General features: G+C 53.6%; 1 protein-coding gene across 1 annotated transcript in view; it reads left to right on the top strand.

Moving 5' to 3' along the window:
* The window catches only part of CHD6 (chromodomain helicase DNA binding protein 6), a 138,275-nt gene that overhangs the window by 33,955 nt on the left and 80,315 nt on the right, over window positions 1-24,005 (top strand). Inside the window, 4 exon segments of the mRNA XM_043496052.1 lie at window positions 5,120-5,610; window positions 19,356-19,503; window positions 20,598-20,747; window positions 23,273-23,338. Coding sequence (XP_043351987.1) covers window positions 5,120-5,610; window positions 19,356-19,503; window positions 20,598-20,747; window positions 23,273-23,338 — 855 coding nt within the window.

The raw sequence follows: 24,005 nt of genomic DNA, 5'->3' as shown, positions 1-24,005 counted from the left end.
AGAGGTCCTTTGTGAGGCCTTGAAATGTGACTCTTCTGTGTGTATGGAGGACCTTGTTGGGCAGCAGATGTGCTGACTGGCTGCACTTGGTTAACGTTCAGTGTGGGGACCCCACTCTGGAATTCACAGGTCTTCAGAGCACAAGCAGAGCCCTGCCCAGTGGCTTGTGTTGTGGTACTTTGGACCCATAGCCACAGGTCACTGAACCATTCTGTGAGGCGTGGGGGTGACAGAGCTGGGGACTGAGCCACTTGTCCAGTGTGTGGCCATTGTTGGAAGTACCAATTTAAATGTGGAAGTAGGAACCAACTCTGAGTGCCCTCTTCTGACCAATTTGGCTCACATCCATAGCATGCCCAGATGTGTGCAGAACTGCAATAACTATAGCAAGGCTGGAGCGTTGTCCTTGGAGGAGTTGCACATTCCTGCACCGCCCCTGTCTGGTGATGATTTTATGATCAGAGAACATCTGCTTTGGGCTTTCAGTGTTGGGACTCATGCTGCCACCAAGACACACACACGTTCTACTCAGCCACAGACTTCCCAGCATGTGGCTCTTGCAGACCATTTGAGGAGTGGTCCCACGCAGAAGCGCTGTATGGTGCTGCTTACATGAAAGGAGCCATGGGGAAGTGCATGATGATGTTGAAAATCTCTTCATGTTAAGGCAGATATTGGGGGAGGTGGTAGGAAAAGCAGCAAAGGTTTAGGGAGGAGTCACCATCTTCCACACAGCACCATCTTCCACACCCACTATGGCTCAGCCTCCTGACCTGTTGGCTGAGAGACTGACCCATTCCAGGTGGCTGGGGGATGACGGTGCTGATCTTCCATCTCTAGGTCCTGATGTGGTGTCCCATCTGCTCCCACACATATTGAGAGGGGGCTGGCATGTCCCATTATGGGAACAGCACCTGAGGTGCTGCCTACAGGCCCCCTGGGTAGGGAGATCCCTGCAGTTGGGGAGGTCAGCCTATGGTAGCGTGTGGCATGCCCTGAGGCCCAAAGCCATGGGATGCATTTGGAAAGGACAAGCCGTTACCCTGCTGCTATAGGATGCTGGAGTTCTGCTTTCCATCTGGTAATTGCGCTCAGCTGCTCCTTAGCAAGGAAGTGAAGGGAGATTTGGCCTCTTGGGAGGGCTGTTGGCTTTGTAGCTACTCCTGTAAATCATTCTAGTCGATCCCTGACTCAAGCATCTTGGAAGATCCAAGATGTTCTCAGGAAGGTGGGGCAGGGGGCAGATTTTAGTACCTGGCAGCTGGGTTCAGAGTCAACTTTTTCAGAGCTGCTCTTCTCCCTTGGTGTAGAAAGTTCCCCTTGGTCAGTAACTTGGGGCTGTAGTGCCCAGGTTTCATGTGGAGGCTGAGTTGCAGTAAGATCTATCGCTGAAGCCAGTGTGGGTAGGACCAGGGCAGCACCCTGGTTGAGTATGTTACATTTAACCTAGACACAAGTGAGCATTAGTTGGTTGGTCGCATTCTGGTTTGTCTTCATCCATATCCTAAATCTCCTGCATAGATCAGCACGGTAGCCATGGAACAGTCTGCGATGCTGGGTGCGCTGCCCAGCTGTGTGGAGGTCCAGGACTAGAACAGCAGGGTGTGCTGCAGTGATTGCAGGGGTGCCAAAACAAGCAGCATGCTGTAGCCACTCCTGAATATCCCTGGATATACAAAGAATCCATCTGTCAGGGTCTTTCAGGAATGTTAGGAATCGTTCCTCTTTCTGATAACATTTCACTCCCTACTTGTGTGTAAATACAGATTAGAAATCAGAAATTCCCAGAGCAGCCTGCACTTGGACCAGAGCAAATAGAAACTCAGCCTTTCAGTACATAGGAGCATAAACAGTTACATACTTGTCCCATGGTTATAGATTTTCCAAAGAATTCTATCCGCTTGATGATTCCTAAAATCAAAGCTTTGTTCGCAGGCAGATCAGGTTTCCTTCAGCCCTGTCAAATCAAGGAAGTGCCAAGTGAAAGGAAAAGTCTCCAGTGTCCCCTGGCACCTGGACATCCCATTGCACAGTGGCAGGGACACACTGCACTCCCAAGGAGAGCACTTCTACTCACCCAATGTGCATCTGCAAGGCAAACCCTGAACTCCAGCCTCAGCAGCAGGCATTACAGAGATGCTGGCTGTGGCTCTAGAGTTGAGTTTTCCCCCTAAAGCAAGGATTCAACTTCTTTGCCACCTTTTCAGCGGAAATTAGTGGCACTTAGTCACTATTACATCATTAATACCAAGTATTCATTTAGCTATTTAGTTATTTTGCATATTGCAAATAATTTGCATATACAGGCCAATGATTAAAAAATGGAATGTGGCTTTAGTGCTGGTGAAGGCATCGGTTTGAGAACCCGAGTGAATGGAGGTCCCTTATTTATCTACAGGGCAGCAGCAGGACACTTCTCCAACACACCCCTCTGCCTGCTTCAACCCTGGGTCATCAGAAGGCTGCCAGTTAGTGCCAAGCATGGAGGGGAGTGTGTAATGTGGGACCTGGAACTGAGACCCACCAAACTCTTCAGTCCCAACTGAGCGGGGCTAGATTCTAGCTGGTGCTATACGGGGAAAGGCTGTGTAACCCATCATCTATGTCCTGAGGTACTGGATCCTGCAGCAAGTGCTGACATCAGAGAGGGTCTCAGAGAGAGATTATGGAGGGGTTGGTCCCTGCTCTAGAGCTAAATTGGGATTTGCTGCTTTGGTATGTATGAAAAATACACTGTATCCTCCCCCAGACTACAGCCCTGTGATTTAGGAACAGAAGGAAGCTTCTGAGAATTTCCAATTCATTAATAGATTTGAATTCAGGTTTTGTTATTAAGAATTATCTCAATAATGGACTAATGCAGGCTCTTCAGCCCTCCGTGGAGTTGGCACTCACTGAAAGCTTGTGCGCAGTCTGCACCTGCAGACCTTTTTGGATTATTGATCACTTTTATTCCCCTTCCCATATCTTGGACACTTGGAAAGTCCTATATATCTGTGGGTGTTCAGCAGCCACGGTATCCGGGTGTTGCAGTCTGTTCTGGGTATTACAGAGCAGTGGTCTGAGCCTCCAGATCCACCCGTGAGCCCTGCTCTCAGCCAGGCTACTCACTGGGCCAGCACTTCACTCCACAGCTGGGACCAACGCTCCCCACTGCGGGCCCAGAAGCAATGAGCCCATGGTCCCTGGATGCTGAGAGGTGGGAGTTTCTTGTGGCCTCTCTCCCCCAGTTGCTGATCATTCATTCCTGTGGCCTCCCAAGTCTCTGATCGTGGGAAGCTGCGGTTGCCCATGGTGCTTGCTCTGCCTGTCTCGACATGTGCCAGTGAGAGAGGAGCTGCAGGAGGCAACCTGTTCACAGGTGTGGCAGGGTCCGGCAGGAGATCTGTCTAGGAAAGGAAGCATGCTCCTTCTCATTACTTTTTGCACCACCCTTCCCCTTTCGTCTCTCTTCTGGTGAGTGTCAGCAGGCAAGTTGGGGCTGTTCAGTCCCTAGCAGTGCAGGGACAACCAGTGATCTGTACATGTTGTGCTAGCCCTGAGAATTTTCATCTTTTCATTCCCTTTCACACTGGGATGGCCAGGCTGAAAGCATCCAGATCGAAAGGCAACACTGCTCCCTGCTTTCTCACAGGCTCGTGAGACTGGGAAGCTGAAAAGGAATCTGGGCTACCCCTTTCCCCATGCTCATTATAATTTCATCCTGTTCATTATTTGCAAAGAAAGAGTCAAGTTTCTGGCTGGCTTGTGAGCATCCCTCAGTCACTGTCTATCTCTGGCAGCTTTTCTGAGGAACGTTTCCTATGATGCATCCTGTCCTGGTTTGAAACACCACATGGAGCTCAGGGTCCCCCATGGGTGCTCGGCACAGCCCCAGTCCCAGCAAGAGTCCTACCAAACAGTCCTCTCTTCAGGGGAAAGTAAACCCCATTACGCCAGGGTGCCCTAGTCTAGCCCTGGAGCTCTCTGGTCACTTTATTGCTCCCCTCATCGCGGCCTGTTTTGCCAGCTTTGGAGGTTGTTGTGCTGGTTTTACCTTGTCTGCTTGTGGCTGGGAGCAGTGGGAGGAGGGGATTGAATTCTTTCAGTGGTTAGTGCTGAAGAAATTGCAAAAATAAACAAACACCAGAAACAGGGCGAAACAGAGAATATGCCTGACTGCTTAAAGTTTGCATAGCCCCTGGTGTCAGGAGTGGCCTGGGTGTGTCTGATTCTTTAAAAGGAAGCACCAGTGACCCTGTGATCACACTGCCCAGCATTGTATCTGGCTGGGCAGCTGCCTCCTGTCTGCATGCTGAATGAAAAATACTGCACACTCCTCAGGGGTAACCATTTGGGGTTTCCCTATGCCCCCTCTAGGCCAGTGAGGCAGCGGTAAAGAGATTGCAGGGCAGGCTTAAATCCAGGGAACATCCCTGGCTTGGGAACACCTGCCTGGCCATGGAGCCAGCTCGACGTCCCCTCTACAGCAGGTCTGAGTGCACTGGGTGTGTGAAGGCCAGGCAGGAGGTGCGGTGTAGCTAGGGCAACTCCGAAATCTGCAAAGCCCTATGAGGCCATTGAGGCATGGATTCTAGGCCTCCACAGTCCCTGAATAGGGGAGGTGCAAACTTCCCCCTCTCTGCCCCAGCGCCATCAGGAAGTGGGTTCTGCTCCCGGGGGGCACTGGATTGGGACCCAGAAGGCCTGCATTCAGCTCCCAGCTCTGCTACTGACCTTGCTGGGCTCAGCTTCCCCGCTGTCAAAGGGAGGAGTGAGACTTACACCTTTGTACAGTGCTCTCCAATGCATTGTTGCAAAACTGTGCACAAGTGGTGATTGTTACTGTTGATTCATAGTTTTATGCCAAGCATCCATCTGTTTAGCAGCGTGCACTGCACTGAACGCTGTCCTGCTGGAACAGTTTGGCACCCAGTGTAGTCCTTGTGCATGACGCTGCACCAGGGAACCTCAGCAGAACAGTCAGGCTGTATTGTAAGCATCCTGGCCAGTGTGTAACACTGCCCCTAGACTTGTAAAGATCCATAATGTCTGTAGAGTGGCAGAGCCCCAGCAACCCCCACCTGCCATGTCTGTAGGGGCCATTTGCTAATGCTCCTCCTTTCTGCTCTCTTTGCAGCTGTCTCATTCCCTGATGTCTGGCGCCTCACTCCCTTGCGAGTACAAGCCTCAGGCCCCCTTTGCCAGCAGCGCCGATCGGGAGGATCTGTGTCCCCACGTAAACATTGCAGACTTGGCCAGTCACTACCAGTGCCCAGAGGAGGAGCCTGGAGAGGCTGTACAGAAGAGGACACCATCCCAGAATGGCATGCAGGACAGCGGAGGTGGGGGCACCGGGGTGAAGAAGAAACGGAAGAAAAAGGCTCCGGGGGAGTTGGAAGTGGGGGAGAAAGGAGCCTTGGAGAGAGAGATGAAACCAAAGAGGAAGAGAGAGCCCAAAGAGCCAAAGGAGCCCAAGAAACCCAGGGAGCCCAAGAAACCCAGGGAGCCCAAGCAGAAGGAGGCAGCCAAGAAACCCAGGAAACCCCGGGAGGCCAAAGCCCCCAAGGAGCCTAAAGAAAAAAGGAGCAGCACTGAGCCAGCCCCCAAGGCAAAGCCCAAGAAGGCCAGGTGGGTCTTGTGTGTGCAGTGCTGTGGGGTCCTGCCTGGACCACACTGCAACCAGGCCAGGGCAGAGTGGTAGCTACTAGGAGCAGACCAGGGCCACCTTTCCATTTAGTCCAGAAGGGCATTGTGTGGGGGGCTTCCTATATTGGAGGCAGGATGGCCACTGGCATATTAGAATGAGCTGTGTGGGCAGCACCTTTTGGGCACTCCTATCTGCAGGGCTCTTGCTGAGATTGACGTACAAAGTGTGTGTACACCACTGCGATATCTAGTGGTTGGGCAACACGACGCGCCAGCCCTGTTAGCACCATGCTGTGCAGAATCCTGTGTCCTCCCCTCCCTGGCCCCTGGGCTGGGTGTATTGTCACCTCTTAGGGGCATTAGGTAGGAGTGATTCCTATATGGGGCAGGTCTGTAATGAGGCACTTACTGAAATGGTGGTGACACAAGATAGGCCTTTCAGTCTGTTTGACAAGGACTCTACGGTTCCCATTCCAAGGAAGTTGTAGTAGTAGTAGTGGGTATAGGAGAGTAAATCTGTCCAGAGCATTTCAACAAATGTGGGAAGCAGACCACATGCACTCCAGCCAGACTCTGGGGTTTGATTAGTACCTGGAACCCTTTGCATGAGTGTGCGAATAGCAAGGATGTTAATAAGAGCACTAGGTGAGGCTCTTCCTCTGGCAGGCCTATCACACAAGGATCTCAAAGCACTTTGTAAACCCTCTCAGCCCTATTGAGGAAGGTAAGTTTTATCCCAGCTTTACGACGAGAACGCTGACCCAGAAAGGAGTGAGTGTTAGAAGCAGAACCCACAAGTCCCGTCTCTGACTTTCCTGCTGTAACTACTAGATCCCATCTCCCTAGAACTAAATTTTAGGTTGCCCTAAGCTCCCAATGGAAAGCATGATCCCCTCTCCCCCTGTTTGCAGTGTAAGAGTCAGCTGAAGGTGTTGTAGCTCTAAGAGGGCCTGTGAATTCTCTTGTGTTGCATAATGTAACGCTGCTGCTTTTGCTTACCTCTCCTCCCTTTAATTAATGACATGATGGGCCAGTAGAGGAGCTCCCATTCCTGGGGAAAGCCCATTAATTGGTAATATGCACAGCTGCATTTGATTTACTGTCTGTCCGGCTGGCTAAAATAAATGTTTTTGGAGGGTTCTGTAACAAACACACTTATTGATTGGCATCTGGGTGCTGTGGCATGCTATGCATAATCCATGTGCTGAGTGCATTTCCATGATGTAAGGTTAGTACCTGTGGGACTGCAGTGCTGGCAAGAGACAAACATCTCTGGGCGCTCCCAAACTTTGCCTGTGTGAGGGCTGCATTTGCAACTCAACAGGAGCTGGAGTCACCAACTTTCTGTGAAATGGGGCAGCCGGCAGCTATCCTGGTCTGTGCAGTAGAGCCCTCTGCAGGCAGGGCTGCACCCTGCCCTCATTGTGTATTGTTCTTCAAACTCAGAAAATCACAAGCACCTAGGAAAAGCTGCTCTGGTTGCATGGGTCTTCAAGCCAGGGCAGCTCTGAACAAACCAAGAGGCAAAAGGAGTGCCTCTGAGCGCAGGGACAGGACCAAGCAAGGCTTGAGGAGGAGTTGAGTGGACAGTGAGGATGAGAGCAGGAGGAGGGAGGGCCAGTGAAGGCTGGGGGAGGGCAGACAGAGATGGCATTGCAATGTAGGCAAAGGTGCTGGGCAGAGGCCAGAGCTGGCTATGGAAGTGGGGAGGGGCTCGAAGATGGGAAGTGACCTGGGCAGAACATCCAGGAAGGAAGGGGAGCTTAACACCAGTGTTTTGGCTGGGCCAGGGGGCCACGGGTGAGGGTTGGGCGCTGCAGATAAGGGTAAGAGGAGGGGGTGGGACAAAGGGGTAGCAGACAAGTGGGCTGGACAGAGGTGAAGAAGGGAGTTTGTCCCTCCTATATCAGAGTGAACCAGCAGCACCGTGGTCCCAGTGCTGGGCAGGGTGGGAAGCTAGCATGCCAGGCCCAGGCCAAGGCCAAGGGGAGGCAGTCCCCTACCCTCAGCACCTTCCTGGCCCTTCCCACTCTCAGCGGGCTGGTTCCGTACCTGCTCCTTGTGCCTTGCAAGGAGGAGACCAGCTCATCTGCCCCCACCTTGTAGGTGGGTGAGAGCCTCGCTACACTGCCTGAGGCCCCAGGCTCAGCACCATGCACACTCCACTAGGCCATGCTGCTTTTTGTGAACAGCTCCTCCATTCTATTTGCTGCTGGTGCTTGTCTCAGCCCCTTTCCCTGCAGGGTGGGGATCAGAGTTTGGGGCTCATGCTCTCCAGGCTGGCAGCATTGCAGAGGCAGCTTCTTCCAGCCTTGCTGGGGAGGGTGAAGAGCAGGTCGTGATCATTTCTGGTGGCGCCTCCATCACACACACACCTCTGGCTAATGAATAATCTGCATGGGGAAGGCTGGGTCAACCTGGCGTGGGATGGAGTAGGTGGTTCCTTACTAGGAGAGGGAGGGCCTCGTCAGGCCAGGCAGCGCTCCACAGCCATCTCTGGATGCAGATGGTAAGATTGCCACACACTCTAAAGACTTGAGCATAGTGGCACAGTCTCCTGTAAATGATTTCTAATCACATGGGTTCATGAATGGAACATTTGTTAATTGTGACACACCAGTCAGTCTCTTGGGTGGAAGTTACACTGGCCGTGCATTTTCAGGGCTTTAATTGTATTACAGGTGCGAGGCTAGGCCACTTACGGCCTAAATGTCACATTTGTCTCAATCACTTTTTGCAAATCCTGGCCGACCCATGAACCTGGGGGGCACAATCCAACGGATGCATCTTGTGTGTAGCAACCCTTCCTCTGCAGCCTGGCAAACATTGTGTTGTGAGCTAGTGCTTAAGAACCTGTGTGGAATTGGCCATAGCCAAAGGGAATCTGACTCATGTTTCATTGGCTCAGCTGAGAGCTACGCACAGCGACAGCTGGCAGCGCGCACAGTGACGCGCGTTCACTTCCAAAAATCTTTTGGCTTATATGTGAGATTCTGTTACCTGTAAGGGGGAAAGATGTTTATGTGTGAGAAGCACATGGTCTTTGAACCGATACTTTCCAGATGCATGCCTGGAACCAGTGTGTGGCATTGCCTGGTTCACTCCAGATGGGGCCGACTCACCTGGAAAGCATGTGCAGCCAGTGTTTGTGCCCCATTGGTGCTGGGCAGAGGCTTGACAGGTTTGATCAAACTCTGCTGTAGCCGTTGAGTATCTTTCTATTGAATTTGCTGGGGGTGGGCTGAGTTCTGCTGGACTTTGGGTTGGGGTGAAGCTCTCCTAGAGTACAGGGCCGTCATCCTGTCACACTCCTGTGCATGAGCCTGCTGCCGGGGAAAAGCAAGAGACTGGAGAGCTGCCCAGCAGACAGGAGAGGAGCTTTGCAGATCGCCAGGAACTCCGCCTCTTTTTTTGGGAGCCCAGTCCAGGAACCCTTGAAGTGTCTCTCATTTGGCAACCACAGTTAGTGGCCACTTTTGACACTGTTGCCCTGGGAGTTTGGGCTGTCTGTATCTCTCTCACCCCCTGTACAAAGTGTGTGTGTGTGTGTGTGTGTGTTGTAAGTTGAATTGGATCCATTCTTGGGTTGAACAAGCTGGTGCCTCCCTCCTCCGGGTCATTACCCTGTCGGTTACTCTTTGTTGTTTGTGTGCCGGTACTGCTGAGTGGCCCCAGGTGAGCTCAAGGCCCCTATGGGTGGGTAGAGAGAGTCTTTGCTCCAGAGAGCTTACACTCTGAACAGCTGAGGTGGGGAGAGGCTGGCCCAGTGGTTAGGGTACTGCCCTGGGACTGAGAGTCCTGGGTTCAAGTCCCTGCTCTTCCACAGACTGCCTGTGAAGCCTTGGGCTGCATCTCTCTGGGCCTCAGTTCCCCTCTGTTCAGTGGGGGAATATCTAGGAGAGAGGCAGTGGACTGAGGCCTAGAGAGAGTCAGTGACTTGCCCAAGGTCATACAGGGAGCTGTGAGCTAGGGAACTGCCCAGTGCAGAGCATTGAGCACAAGCCCATCCTTTCCCAGAGTTGCTGTCCTTTGTCCCTGCTGGCCACTGTAAACAATTAGATATCGAAGTGAAATAAAATATGACTGAGACGGATGTTGCCAGGACTTCTCCGAAGGCTGGTATAGCTCAGTGAGCTCCAAGATGTGCTAGGACAGCTTACACCTGCACCTTGGATCTGAGGACTCTTCCACAGGCAGTTCTGTAGCATGGTGTGTCAACTGCATATGAGGCTGCTGGGGGCGCTAGTGAGACAATTTGGATACAGTGCCATCAGTATGTAGGTGACATGCAGCCCTAGGCCTCTTCTTCTTTGGACCAAGATGGTGCAGGATTTCTGCTTTCCTGAAGCTTGGGCTTGAAGGAGAGGGACCTGGCTAAAGCTCAGAGCAGACCGGTCAGGGGTGATGCAGGTGTATCGGGGGTGTCTGCTCTGGGTATGGAGGAAGGTGGCCTGTGGTTTTTCCAGCAGGTTTTCAGCTTGGTGCTCCTAGCCCCCAACTGTGATAGGATTCCTGGGTGGCTACATTGACGTGAAGCCCTTTGGTCCTCCAGGCCTTTTCTCTCTGCTTCAGGCTTTGTGACTTGCTCTGACCTCTCCCTCTTGGGGCCACCTCTGTTCGTGGCGTGGTGACAGCAGGAGGGTCCAGAACCTGCACTCCCCTCCCATTGCTTTCAGCTGCAGTTCAGGGCATTGACGTTGGTCTGGAGAGCCCTATTGGAGCGTTGGAAATGGCATTCCCAATGCAGGGGGACGGTCCCACTGCCTCCTTTCTCTGGTCCGACTCTTGTGACCTTCAAGGCAGGCTGGAAGGCCTCTCTCAGATGATTATGGTAGATAAGAGTCTCTGTTCCTCACGGCTCGCCACCCCCAGACTTTGTACTGGGGCCTTTATACATTTAAGATAGAGAGATGAAACAGCCCCAGACCCAAGGAGAAGGTGTCTAGGTCCTCTCCCCACTACTGTGTGAATCCATCCATTTCCCCTGCGTTCCCACATCCCCCCGTGTCCTGCTCATGCAGTGGTGGTGCTGCAGCAGCTCAGAGCTCCCTGCTTCTGCGGTGGCAGTGCTGCAGCGGCTCAGGGCTCCCTGCTCCCGTGTTAGTGGCACTGTGATGGTTCAGTGCTCCCCGCTCCCACCTTGGTGGTGCTGTCGTGGTGCAGGACTCACCGTTCCCGCGTTGGTGGTGCAGGGCTCCCCGTTCCCACGTTGGTGGTGCAGTACTCCCTGCTCACACGGTGACGGCGCTGAGGTGGTTCAAGGCTCCCCGCTCCTGTATTGGTAGCAGTGCAGGGCTCCCCACTCCTGCATTGGTGGCGCTGTGGTGGCACAGGACTCCCTGCACCTGCATTGGTGGCGCAGGACTCCCTGCTCCCACTGTGGTGGTGCAGGGCTCCCCGCTCATGCGGTGACAGCGCTGTGGTGGCGCAGGAATCCCCGCTCCTGCGTTGGTGGCACAGGACTCCCTGCTCCCGCGTTAGCGGTGCTGCGGCGGTTCCCAGCTCCCGTGTTGAGGGCACTGCAGTGGTGCAGGACTTCCTGCTCCTGCTTGTTGCTCATGGCCTGGTTCACAATGAGGGGCAGCACTATGTAGCTCTGCACAGGCGTGCTGGGGAGGGTGTGCCAGCTGCATCCCTCTCTTGCAGAGTGAGCCGGACAGTGACTTCCAGGGGGAGCTAGAGTTCTGCGGAGAATGCAGATGAACAGAGAGAATATCTTCTGCCAGGCTTTAGGCTGTCATCCCCCACCCATTGTGTGCTCCTCGAGCCTGCCTCCCTCTCTGAAGTGGTGCCTTACTGACAGGGACCATAGCAGGGCTGCAGATAGGATTCCACAGTTTGCCCCAGGGTAATGTGATTGGAGCAATGGCTCCTGGCGAAGGATGATGTTTTGGCTAAAGCATGGGACAGGGAATCCAGAAACGTGGATTCTACTGCTGACTCTGCCATTGACATGCTGTGCGAGTCCTGAGCAGTCAGTTCAGTTCTCCTTACCTCTGTGAGCGAGGGATACTACCCCCAGTGCGGTGTGTTGTTAGGAAACGGGCAGGTCCCACACTTAGAATGGGAAGATGTGGCAAACACTGCACTGAGTGTTGCCCTGCAGGCTGCGAGTGTCCCAGTGTAGTGGTGTCCCTGGCATCAAGCAGACATTTTATGAGGATCAGTTCATTGTCTGAAAGGAGCTTTGAGCTCTCCAGGTGGGAGGTGTGAGAGGAGGTGATGGTCCTCTCCTCTTAAACCTGGTGTCTTCTCTTGCCAGTTGGCTGCAGGGCCTGGTTACATCATCATCTCTTTAGCAGGCACCAGGATTATAGACGTCTTTCCCCAATCTGTTTGCCAAGCACTTGGGTTTGGTACCATTAGAAACGAGAGGTCTCTGTCTCAGACAGCCCAATGCGAGCTAGCAGTATTACTGGCTCAGGGAAGATTCACAACTCCTTCCACTTTGCCCACGCAGAGCTGACAGACTGGGGTATCAGAACCAACGTGGGGAAAGACATGAGGTAACTGATCAGATTTCTCATGTTCATTTCCTTCTGCAGAGGACTGAACTGTTTCAGATAGAGCTTTCAGAGGAGCAGTCCATGAGGCATGTGGGTGAGGAAGCCAGGATTGCACTTTGCATTCTGAGATCTGCAATAATTGTACTTTGTAGCATCTTCAGCCCGTGGATCTCAGAGGTGGGAAAATGATGGTCCCTTTTGTATTCTACTGAGGGTTCTGTGCATGTGCCTAGAGCTTTGGCGCTTTTAATAGTAGTGTCTGTTGGTTCACGCATGCTCCCTTGATTCGCCTCATGGTTAGAACCGAGGCGATAAAGAGCAGGACAGACTGACCGTGCACTCAGTTCCTTCTCATCGCTGCATGGTTGGAGTTGGAGCCTCTTTGTTTCTCTTGTCTCTTGTGACGTATTTCTGCAAACAGAGGAAAAAAAGACTCCTATTCTTGTACATAGTTAATAGTTTTGTTATTTTTATAGGTTCAGTGGTAGTTCTTTGGATTTTAAGGACTGGGGATGCCGTTTTCACTGGTAGTCCCGTTCTCTCCTCCCTGTCCCCTCCGTCTTCCCAGCACCCAGGCATGGGTACTGGATTATGGTGAAGACACTAGGGTTCAAGATCTGCGCTTCCTGCCATCGCTCATTCTCGGTCAGTGACAAGTACCAATGCCGCCCTTATTGCTTGGGGGAGGCACAAGTTGCTTCCAGTTGCATTATCTGTCTCTCCTTCCCTGCACGTATGTGGGAAGGCTGGCTCTTCACTTCAAGAAGCACTTCATGGAAGTCACCATGAGGCTGCAGTCAGATCCAGGCCACGGAACGTCCCTGTACGTTGGCCTGAGCAAGCTAAGAGCATGTTTCCTACCAGAGACCTTCAGTCCAGTTCCACCAGTACCAGTGCTATGGACCCATGTTGGGGCCTACCTGTGAGGCAAGGAAGCCTGCACGCAAGCATGGCAGTAAGTCTTCCTCCATGTCCAAAAGAACACTACCCCATCCATGAGTTGTGTCCACAGAGAAGCAGCACGTTCCAAGGCGCACAAGCACGACAAGAAGACGCACAGACCATTGTATCTGTCGGCCCCGTCCACTGAAACTCATACTCCTTCCAGATTGGCACTGCCAAGGTCCAGAAAACCTTTAGATCCATAGCAGTCCTCCACTCCAGCTCCGGTTCCAGCTGAAGAGCGCATGCCACTGATGCTGGGGAGACGTGGGTCAGCCTCCGGAGCCACATGAGCTGTTTTCTTTTGCTGAGGAGAGGCCTTCTTGCCCTCTGGTGCTGTCGCCTCTTCAGAGAATGCTCTTCTCAGGTTGGACTTGCCTTCTTTGAGCCATGTTCCTGCCTGATCCGTAGAGCCTTCTACAGTTTCTTCAGTTCTGATGGCACCACCATTTGAACTGGCTTCTTATTTCTTGGATTCAGAAGATTTGTTCAGGGACCGAGGCCTTCCCCTCCTGTAGCACCGGTCTGAGTACTCCAAGGCCCTGTTGGCTTCATGGTAGTATCCGCCATTTACCCAGTATTGGTGTCTTTAGTACCCTGCTCTATGGGGCCCTCCTCAACATTCGCAGTCGGATCCATGCCAGGATGGCCATGCTGCGGTTCATGGCTGCAGTACCCACTGTTGGAATCTTCCTTCTCCGTCCTCAAGGAATCCCCTCTCTCCCCTCTCCGACCATCATCCAGCACACATTCAGACTCGGCATTAGGTAATGCACTGCTGAGTCCAACTCCGATGGTACCACTAAATCAGGAGCAGTTCCCCTCTACATCCCTAGATGCCACAGTGTCTTCTACTCCTCCCTCGCCCCTGGATGACTTGCAACAGTTTCAGGAGCTGCTTTGTAGGGTGGTGGGTGCCCTCAACATCCCACTGGAGGAAGTGCAAGATAAGCAGCACAAACTGCTCAATATCTTAAATACCTCAGTACCAGCCAGGGTGGCCCTACCAGTCAATGAGCTATTATCCTTCAACCAGCTAGGACTATTTGGCACACTCTGGATACCTGCACACCTACCCCCAAGGGAGTGGAGAAGAGGTACTAAGTGCCTCTGAAGGGACCTGAGTGTCTCTTCTCCCATCCTCCACTGAACTCTCTTGTGATTCAGGCAGCTACCAAATGGGCTCACCCAACAGCACCCACGTTCCATCCTGGCAGATAAGGAGGGCAAGCACCTGGACCTTTTGGGCCACAAGGTCTTTTCCTCTATCAACCTAGAATTTTGCATTTTGAGCTACTTGACTCTGTTTGTGAAATACAACTTCCTTACCTACGGGAAACATATGGATTTCACTGATAAACTGCCCCTGCAGGATCAGGCCTGATTCCAAGCTCTCCTAGAGGAAGGGAAGCTGGTGGCGAGGACAATGCTGGGCAGGCCGCGGTTGATGCAGCAGACACTTCTTCGCATATGATGGCTACAGGGATTGTCATGCACAGAGAGTCCTGGTTACATTCCTTCAACTTCCTGAAGGAGATCCCGACCATCATAGAAGATCTTCCTTTAATGAGTCTCACCTCTTCGATCAGAAGACTGATGACTCTCTTCACTCCCTCAAGAACTCTAGAGCAACTCTCCGGTCTCTGGGTATCTACACACCGGCGCCCAAGCTCAAATTCTACCATCCACCTCCAACCTAGTGGTTCAAAGCTCCCCAATTTTTCCAAAGGTCCTATGAGCCTTCTCGCAAACAGCAGAGGACCCAGCAATCTTATCCTTCCAGTTCATCGTCATCACAACCTCCTGCATCTCACTCTCAAACATCTCAGAAGCGCTATTTCTGAGAACACTAAGAGAGCCGCCAACTATTGTGCCTCAAGCTGTGCTCCCGGCCCAGCCCCTTCGGCAGGTGCCTAGCTATCTTCTTGCCAGCTTGAAGTGCAGTAACAATGGACAAGTGAATCCTGGATGTCATTCAATATGGCTATACAATTAAGTTCCAAACAGTACCTCGTCCATATCCCTGACCCCCGCTTCAGGAATTGTTCTCACAACCGTATCCTCACCCTAGAGATAGACTTCCTACTTCAGATGGGCACAATAGAACCTGTTCCCACAGCCCATCAGGGGGCAGGGTTCTATTCCACTTATTTCCTAGTCCCCAAAAAGACAGGCGGGTGGCGACCGATCCTAGATCTATGTCATCTCAACCGATTAGTATGAAAACCAAAGTTTTGTATGGTCACTCTGGTGGCCATCATTCCTTCCCTAGAAAGAAGTATGTGGTTTATGGCTCTTACTTTCATGTGGACATCCATCCTGCCCACAGACGATTCCTAAGATTCATGGCAGATCATCATCAATTTCAGTACAGGGTTCTCCTGTTCGGACTCAACACTGCTCCTCATGTATTCAACAAAGTTTTCTTAGTTGTGGTGGCCCACCTCCACTGTTGAAGGATCCTTCTATTCCCTTATTTAGATGATAGGCTGCTGACGACACGATCAAGAAGGGAAGCTTGAGCTTTGATTTCCATGCTGCTCACACACCTCTCCTCCCTGGGAGTGAGCATAAACATTGAAAAATCAACTTTGGACCCCATGTAATTGCTAGAGTTCATTGGGGCACGCACCGATGTGGTCTTGGCTCGTGCAGACCTGCTGGAGGACAGGTTCCAGACCCTTCAGGACCTAATTTTCAGGGTGGCATCCAGTCCGTCTATCTCAGCCAGAACCTGCCTTTCTCTTCTTGGCAACATGTCGCTTGCACTTGTGTGTCTGCATTCGCTCATCTGCGGTTTCGCTGCCTACACCTATGGCTCCAGAGGGTATATTTCTGTACACACCTGTCATGGACTTACAGGACACGTGCTCTCTCTTGGCTCTGTACGGTCCCAGGGAGGAACCCCCTTCAGTGTGACAGCCCTTCTCGGTGGTCCACTCTCTCACAGCGGTTAAGCTGCAGGCCTCTCTGGCTCCTGGAACCGTACCTCTCTGAGCCCTCAGCACGCCTGTCTCTCACCACGGGTCCCCTCAGGGAGTCCACTTGCTCTGGACCCCCGGACCTCCACTCCCAGAGGGAATAATGCAACCCTGATCTTTAGGCTGGAGTGACTCTCAGCCAGCATAAAACAGAAAGGTTTACTGAGCATTTGAACCTAGCACAGGAAACTCTTCAGGCCCTCAGGCCTAGCATCCCTCAGCACCATATATCTAGGTCTCTCCTGCATCCAGGTAGCCTCTGGCTGCTCCCTTTCTCCACTCCAGCAGCCCCCTCCTTCCAGCCAATTATCTGATGTCGTCTCCCCCAGCAGCTCCTCGCCTGTCCTTTGTCTTCTGTCCCAGGTAAACAGGTCACTGGGGTCCTCTCTCCTCAGCCCTTTGTCCTCCCACAGGCCAGAACCGACTGACTGCCAAGTTGGGGTGGACCTCTTAATCACCAGGTCACCAGTTGTTAGGGTACCCCATCTCCAGGCTGTTGTCTGGGGGTCCCGGCTGCTACGCAACGTCACACCTGGTCCTCTGCACCAACAACCCTCTCTCACCACCTTGTTAAACCTGCAGCACACAGGAAAACTGAGATGTGCCCACACTATTCATAGAAAACACTACAAAAATCCCCATCTTCGTCACAGCATCTTTCTATGGATCTTCTCTCCACTTTTCCCCATGAGGTCCTCTTCCTACTCCAGTGGTGTACAGATCTGGCTCGGGTGTGCACTGGGATACCGTTCCTCCCATCCTCCTCTTCCATGACAATTATCACGGATACATTGCTCATTAGATGGGGGGCCCACATTGGTGAGTGCAAGACTCAAGGCACTTGGACTGCTTGGGAGTCCCGGATGCACATCAACACCCTGGAACTTAGAGCAGTGAGGAGAGCGTGTTGGGCATTACTCCCATCCATCCATTCCTGTCATGTCCTCATCATATTACAAAATACCACTGTCTACTGCATCAACAAGCAAGGGGGCACGAGGTCTCCCATGCTCTGGACAGAGGCCTTTAGGATTGGTGCATCATCTGCAAGATTCTGTTCTCCATGGTGTACCTTCCCAGAATTCAAAACATAATCGTGGACTCTCTCAGCAGAAGTTCATGAATGAGAGCTTCACGACACTAGTCACCAGCATTTTCAGCTGCTGAAGAACTCCAATCAGGGACCTCTGCTCCTCCCAGGCCAACAACAAGTGCACCTAATACTGCTCCAGAGGCTGTCTTGGTGTCCTGTCCCAGGGCGATGCTCTAGTCCTTTGCTGGTCTAATCGGTTCAGTTATGCCTTTCCTCCCCTACTGCTCCTACCATGAATCCTGCACAAGGTCAGATGAGAAAGAGTGATAGTCATTCTGATTGTTCCCTTCTGGCCTCGACAGTTCTGGTTTCCCCTGCTTCTCTGCATGTCAGTGCACTCCACACTACGACCTCTCCCAGAACTGGTCATGCAACAGGGCAGATGGATCCGGCACCCCAGAGCTTTGTTTTTGGATGGGCATCTTTATTAAAGTGGGAATGCTTGTCGGCAATGCAGGGCATTCTCTTGAGCAGCTGGAAGGAATCCTCGAGATGCTCCTGTGGGGCCAAGTGGAATATTTCACTTCTTGGTCCCAAAGCTGGAGCCTTGTCCTTGAAAATGTGGACAACTATCTTATTCTGGACTATTTCCTCTCTCTGAAGGCATCCAGCCTCACTCTCAGCTCCATCCAGTGCTGCTATCAGTGCCTTCCACCCTCCATTTGAGGGACACGCTGTATTTACTCATGTATTGACTTCCAGGTTTTGGAAAGGTCTTCTATGAATCTACCCTCCTGTTCAGTCTATCGCTCCCCAATGGGACCTCAACCTTGTCCGAACGACATTGACAAAGTCACCCTTTGAACCTACGGCCTCATGCTCTCTCTCTTCTCTCCATAAAGGTTGCCTTCCTAGTGGCTATCACTTCTGCGAGACAGGTGGGCAAACTGGGGGTCATGATGGCTGATTGCCCCTTTACCACTTTTCACAAAGACAAGGTTTCCCTACGCTTGCATCCCAAGTTCCTGCCTAAGGTTGTCCCTTGTTTCCATATCAACCAAATTATACACTTACCTGCCTTCTTTCCAAAGCCTCATGCTTCAGTGGAGGAACAACCCCTTCGCTCCCTCGACATCCCCAGGGCCCTGGCCTTCTACCTGCAGAGGACAAAACCCTTCAGGAAGTCCCCTAGGCTTCTTTATTGCTGTAACTTAATGCATTAAGGGACAAGTGATTTCTGCTCAGAGGATCTCTAAGTCGGTTTCGGGGTGCATTATGTTCTGCTACCAGTTATCAGGGCTGTCTCCATTGTATGGGACACAGGCCCATTCCAAGCGAGCTCAAGCATCAACTGCAGCCGTGCTTCATGACGTGCCCCTTATGGACATCTGTAGGGCAGCCACGTGGAGTTCAGTACATATCTTCTCTTCCCATTACACCTTGGTGCGGGACTCTTCTACATATGCCTCCTTCGGAGCAGCCATCCTTCTCTCCCTGGTTTTATCATCATCATCCTCACACCTTCCTCCTACTTAAGGTACTGCTTGTTAATCATCCTCAGTGAAATACCATAGAGATTGTCATGCAAAGAAGAAGAGGAGGTGACTTACCTGTAAGTGGTGGTTCTTCGAGATGTGTGGTCCCTATCTGTATTCCAGTCCTGCCATCCTTCCCCTCTGCTGCAGATCTGATTGATTTGTGATGGAGAAGGAGCTGAGGGCACAGTCAGTCCACCCTGGACGAAACCAAGGGCTTCAACACAGACACTACTACTTTTAAAAGCTCCAGCTCCAGGTGCATGCTCAGACCCCTCAGTGTAATACAGGTAGGGTATTCCATGCATCTCAAAGAGCCTTCAGTTACAGATAGGTAACCTCCTCTTATAACTCCCAGATATCTGCTCTGACCAGTAGACCACACTCCCTGACAGGGCTGACGGTGCAGCCAGGTGTCCTGGCCACGTCTGTGTGGCTCTCTGACCACAGGGCTAGGCATCCTGACCAGATTCATGCGGTGCTCTGACCATGGGGCCAGGCCCATGGTCAGAACGCTGTGACTGTGGGGCCAGGTGTCTTGTGCACAGTCGGGGTTCACTCCCAAGGGGAGCTCTCCCTGCTGGCCTCTGTGCATCCTGGTGACCTGATGCAGAAGCTCCCCAAAGTGGGATTAAAGAACTAAAAAGGGAAAGGGTTTTGCTGGCCTCTCCCTGGTTGCTGAGCTCTGACATCTCTGGAGAAGGGATTAACTGTCCGTCTCTCCTGGCAGCAAGGAGCAAGGACCAACCCCGGTGGAGAAGAAGAAGAAAGGGAAAAGGAAAAACGAGATCCCAGTGGAGAGTTTGGAATTGGATCAAGGCCTCCTGAGCCAGTCTCTGCAGAGCCCTGAGGAGTCTGCTGAGTCGGCCGACAGCCAGGTATGTGCAGGGCGCTAGCCTCCGTGGGCTCAGCTGGCTAGAGCCCGTTGTACGTCCTGGGAATCTAACACAGCTCTGACTTCCTACGGCTGATTTCTTACATCTGGGTGCCTGTGCATTGAGCTCAGGTAGCAGTTGGTCAGTGGATAGCTACCTCGGCCAGGTTTGCGGCTGGTAATGTAGAAGTTAACGCCAGCAAGCTGCCCTTGCACATCACTTGTCCGGGTTCCCCTCTGACCCCTTGCTCCCCAGCTCAGTGAGTCTGGGAGTGCCTTGCTCCTCAGGCCAGCGGGAGGGTGTGCTGAGCACAGCATGGGCAGCACCCTCCCACACTGTGGAGCCCTGCTGGTCTCTGGCTCTCTGGGCAGCAGAGCTGCAGTGCTAGAGGTGGCCTGCTCCATTCATGGGGTTGGGAGCGTCATGTTGGGAACCTCCCTCCGCAATCCAGCAGTTGCACAGCTCTCCATTGGGGTCCCCTAAGAGATGGCCCATGTGATTTGGACAGGGGATTCACCATCCCCCAGCATCCTTCAGCCCTGGCCCGTGTTCGGTGCTCACCCCTGCCAGAGCCTTGTCCCGTGTTCGGTGCTCCCCCGCCACCTCTGAGCCAGGCTAGAAAAGCATGTGGCTTAAACCAATCCTGAGAGGTGCCAGGCGCCCTTAATACCCCATGGCTTCTGAGGATTGCGGTCCCTGGGCACCTACCAGGATGGGCCCGAAATGGACGCATCTGAACCACAGGGCTGGAATGCTGGGTTCAAACACCGTGCTCCATGTTAGGGGTTCTCAGGGAGCATGTGAGCAGCTGGTCTTTTTGGCCTGGGGAGGGGGGATCTGATCTCTGGTAGTGCCCTGTGTGAGAGCCAAGAGACGAAGACAGAAATCACTGTGAGAATAGCCGCGCACTCTGGCAGTGTCTGCTGCATAGGGCACTGTTGTCCCACAGGCCTGGGTGGGGATGGGATTCTCCCAGGTGTGGCTGTGCTGTCTCCCCTCTAGCACCTTTCCCTCCCCTGTGAGTCCCCGTGGCCATGGGGAGGAAGAGGTGGCGTTGTCCATCAGCCCTCTGATGGCCTGTGTTGTCTACCACACAGAAGCGCCGCTCGGGTCGCCAGGTGAAGCGGAGGAAGTACAATGAGGACCTGGATTTCAAAGTGGTGGATGATGATGGCGAGACGATAGCAGTGCTGGGAGCTGGGCGAGCCTCCGCACTCTCTGCGTCCACGCTGGCATGGCAGGCAGAGGTATGGGAGGGCCCGTTAGCCTGTCTTGCACCAGCCCTCCCTTTAGAGAGGGGGTGGGGCTCTGCTGGATTGAGGGAGGGGCATGAATGTGCTGTTGACTGTGTACTGAAAGCAAGCAGGAGCGTGTGGGTCCGAGGGGGAGACAGCTGTGTGGGGCAGTGCATGTGCCTAAGAGGATGGGTGAGAGCTGCCCAGAGCATTGTCCAGCTGAGCTCAGCATGGCTCCTTGCAGAGTGTGCGGGGGGCTCTCCGAAAGTGAAGCGTTCAACCCCAGCACCTCCTAGCGCTAAGGGATGGGAAGGACCATCCAGAGCCCCAGCATGTCAGCCTGCCAGGTCAGTGAGGGCCTGTTCTCAGCCCATGGTCCGGGGCTTGAGCTCCCTCTTGTTTCTGCCGGCCCTGCTCTGCCCCTTCTCTGGGAGGCTATTCCCAGGGGAGGCTGTCTTCCTGCCCCATCCAGCTCTGCCCCTGACATCACACTCAGTGATCCCCTTCCTCCTTGGCATTAATACCCTCGGGGTTTCTGTGGGCTGCTGCCATGTCCCTCCTTCCACATGCCCTAGCCACACTAAGCTGTCAGGACTGAGGCCATGGAGATTAGTGTCTCCAGCCTGCTGGTATCTTTGATCCCTCTCCAGTTTCTTGGCATCTCTGGCAATGCAGTGCCCTGTGTGGGGGCTGTGATCACAATCCACCATGCGGCATGGGGCAGTCGCTTCCCTGCTCCAGAGTATGGGGTCTGTCTGCAGCCCAGCGCTGTGCTCACCATCTTTGTAGCCTCATCACCTTGTGTCTGGCACGCTGGCCACTCACTGTGAGTCCTGAGACATTTCGGATGTGCCTCTCTACACGCTCTCTCGGTGCCCATGTCTCTACTCTCACCAGGTTCCTCTGTGTCAGTGATCTGTCCTGGCTGACTCTGACAGCTTCTCTCGGCTGAGTCTCTGCTGTGAGTGTCAAGCACTGGTTGCTCACTCCCTGCTCCAGCCCTTTAATGAAGCTGTTCAATATTGATTACAGCCTCTCTTTGTGTACCACTTAGTCAGCTCTCAGCCAAGCTTCCACATGAATATTAGTCATCTCTTTTACTGAGCTCTTCAACGCGACCCTGCTGCTCTTCCCAGGGGAGATGTTCGGCCCTTTCTCTCTGTTGCTGATTCTCCTTTGGCCACTGTCATAGGCCTGTGATCCTAGCTTGGCCCATGGAAATGATCTTGCAAGTGAGACTTCCTGAGAGACCCCAGCAAATCCTTTGCTGAAATCCAAATGGGAAAGGGAAGTGGCCTTGGCAGGCCCATTGGCCCCACCTGCCATCTGCTTCCCTCTGGGCAGGGCAAATGTGGCCTGACCCCAGCATACGCTGGAGAAAACCCTGTTCTGGGTGGGTCACTATGTGCAAATGCTCAATGCCTCCCGCTACCCTGCAGCATTATGCCAGCAAGTCCAACGAGCTGCGGCCACTGGGGCTGGCTGCATTCGTTGCCTCCATCTGACATCCAGCATTTTAGAAGTGACCATGGCAACTGTGGCTAGGGAAACCCACTGGCACCTTGGCCCTTCCCAGGCTAGGAACAATACCCATCCACAAGGCTCTTACAATACCCGTGTGCAGGCAGTGAGCATGGCTGCACCCCATGGTGCCCCCAGGGATGGAGATGGGGAGTTTGTGAGTGGCACAGATAGTGATGCAGCCGGCCATGAGGTGTGGGGCTCTCCCCAATGTAGTTGGGTGCCCCACCTGCCCTGCTCTCAGGAGCCTGTGGCCTGTATTTCCTCCCCCTCCCCCAAGCCCTTCCACTTGCGGTCTGCTTCTGTACTTGCTCCAGCTTGCGGCAGAGCACAAGCCCCTCCCCGTGGAGAGGGGGAGTCATGCCCTGCCCTGGGACACTCTGCCCCAGTGATATTGCAGGGTGGAAGAGGACCCTTGTCGTGCCTATGCAGTCTTGGTGTTCTCAGGGTACCCCCGCATTGTGTGTATGCTGTGTGCTGCTGGCTCCCTCGTGCCCCCGGGAGAGGCTGGAGCTGGCGCACTGACAGGCAGACGCTGGCCCTGAGGCTCTGTCCAGCCCCAGTGCAGAGCACCTCCCAGTCCCCTGGCTTGCTGGCACCATCCCCTGCGTTTGTGTGGCCAGGAAGGAATAGCGCCTTGGTGCTGGGCACTGCTGGGCTCAGGCGGGGTCTGGGCGGCCTCAGCTGCGTGCCACCAGGAGGAGCCAGGGTGCCGGGATGATGCTTCGCCTCTCCTGACCCCAAACATAGCCCTGGAAATTGCAGCCCCATCCAGGAGCCATTGAAGCTGCTCCTGGCCTGTCTGAAGAGCAGTGAGTGGTGCTGCTCTGATCCCTCTGACCTGGGACTGTGAAGAACATCCCATTGTTTGCCAGCTCCAGGCTCCCACACAGCTGTGAGCCCAGTGGGTGGAAGGTGAGTGGGGCGGCCAGTGAGCTCTGTGTGGCAGGGCTGCGGGTGCTGTGCCCCACTACCAGGCCAAGGTATTGACTCTGCTTTCCCTTCGATGCCTTCAGGAGCCCCCTGAGGATGATGCCAACATCATTGAGAAGATCCTTGCCTCCAAACTGGTGCAGAAGGAGGTGAGTGTCCCTCTCCTCCTGTGTCTAGAAAAGGGAGACACCTGGGCACAGCTCTGGCATACTGATGTGGCCCTATGGCTGCCCATGGCCTCCTCGCCAGGGGCTGAGGCAATGTGATGTCACACCGTTTGGGGTTGGACACTCCCAAGGAAGAGGCATAGCCCACTGACGGGGAGTCTCCCTTCCCCAGGAGTTAGTCCCTGCTGTCTCCCATGAGCATCTGCTCCGGGCTCTCTCAGGGTACAGTGGGCACGATGAGAGAAGGGCTCTGACTGGCTGACTATGGCCATTGCTGGGCCTGGGTGAGGCCAGCAGAGGAGCCTCACAACAGAGCAGCTCCATGAAGGGCAGAGATGGGAACACTGTCCTTTCTGGAGCAGCGGGGTGGACTGCGGGCTTGGGACATGGTGCGTGAAGAGGGGTCTGGCAGAGCCTGCACATCCCAAAGAGGCAAGTACTGGGTCCCCGCAGTGCCAGCTGTGTGCAACTTCTACTGGATCCCACACTTCTGGGGTGTGGTAGATCCCAGCGCTTCCTGTGGGTGGGGCTAATGTGGTTCCCACCAGGCCTTGGGCAGGGGAAGGCCGTTGCCCATCAGTCAGGCAGTGAGCCAACATGGGTGGGAGCCTGAGCCTGGTGAGCTGTTGGCATGTGGCTGCCCTTTGCG

This window comes from Dermochelys coriacea, chromosome 13, assembly GCF_009764565.3.
Source record: "Dermochelys coriacea isolate rDerCor1 chromosome 13, rDerCor1.pri.v4, whole genome shotgun sequence".
Classification (NCBI taxonomy): Eukaryota; Metazoa; Chordata; order Testudines; family Dermochelyidae; genus Dermochelys; species Dermochelys coriacea.
This window is presented reverse-complemented; position numbering and strand designations above follow the sequence as displayed.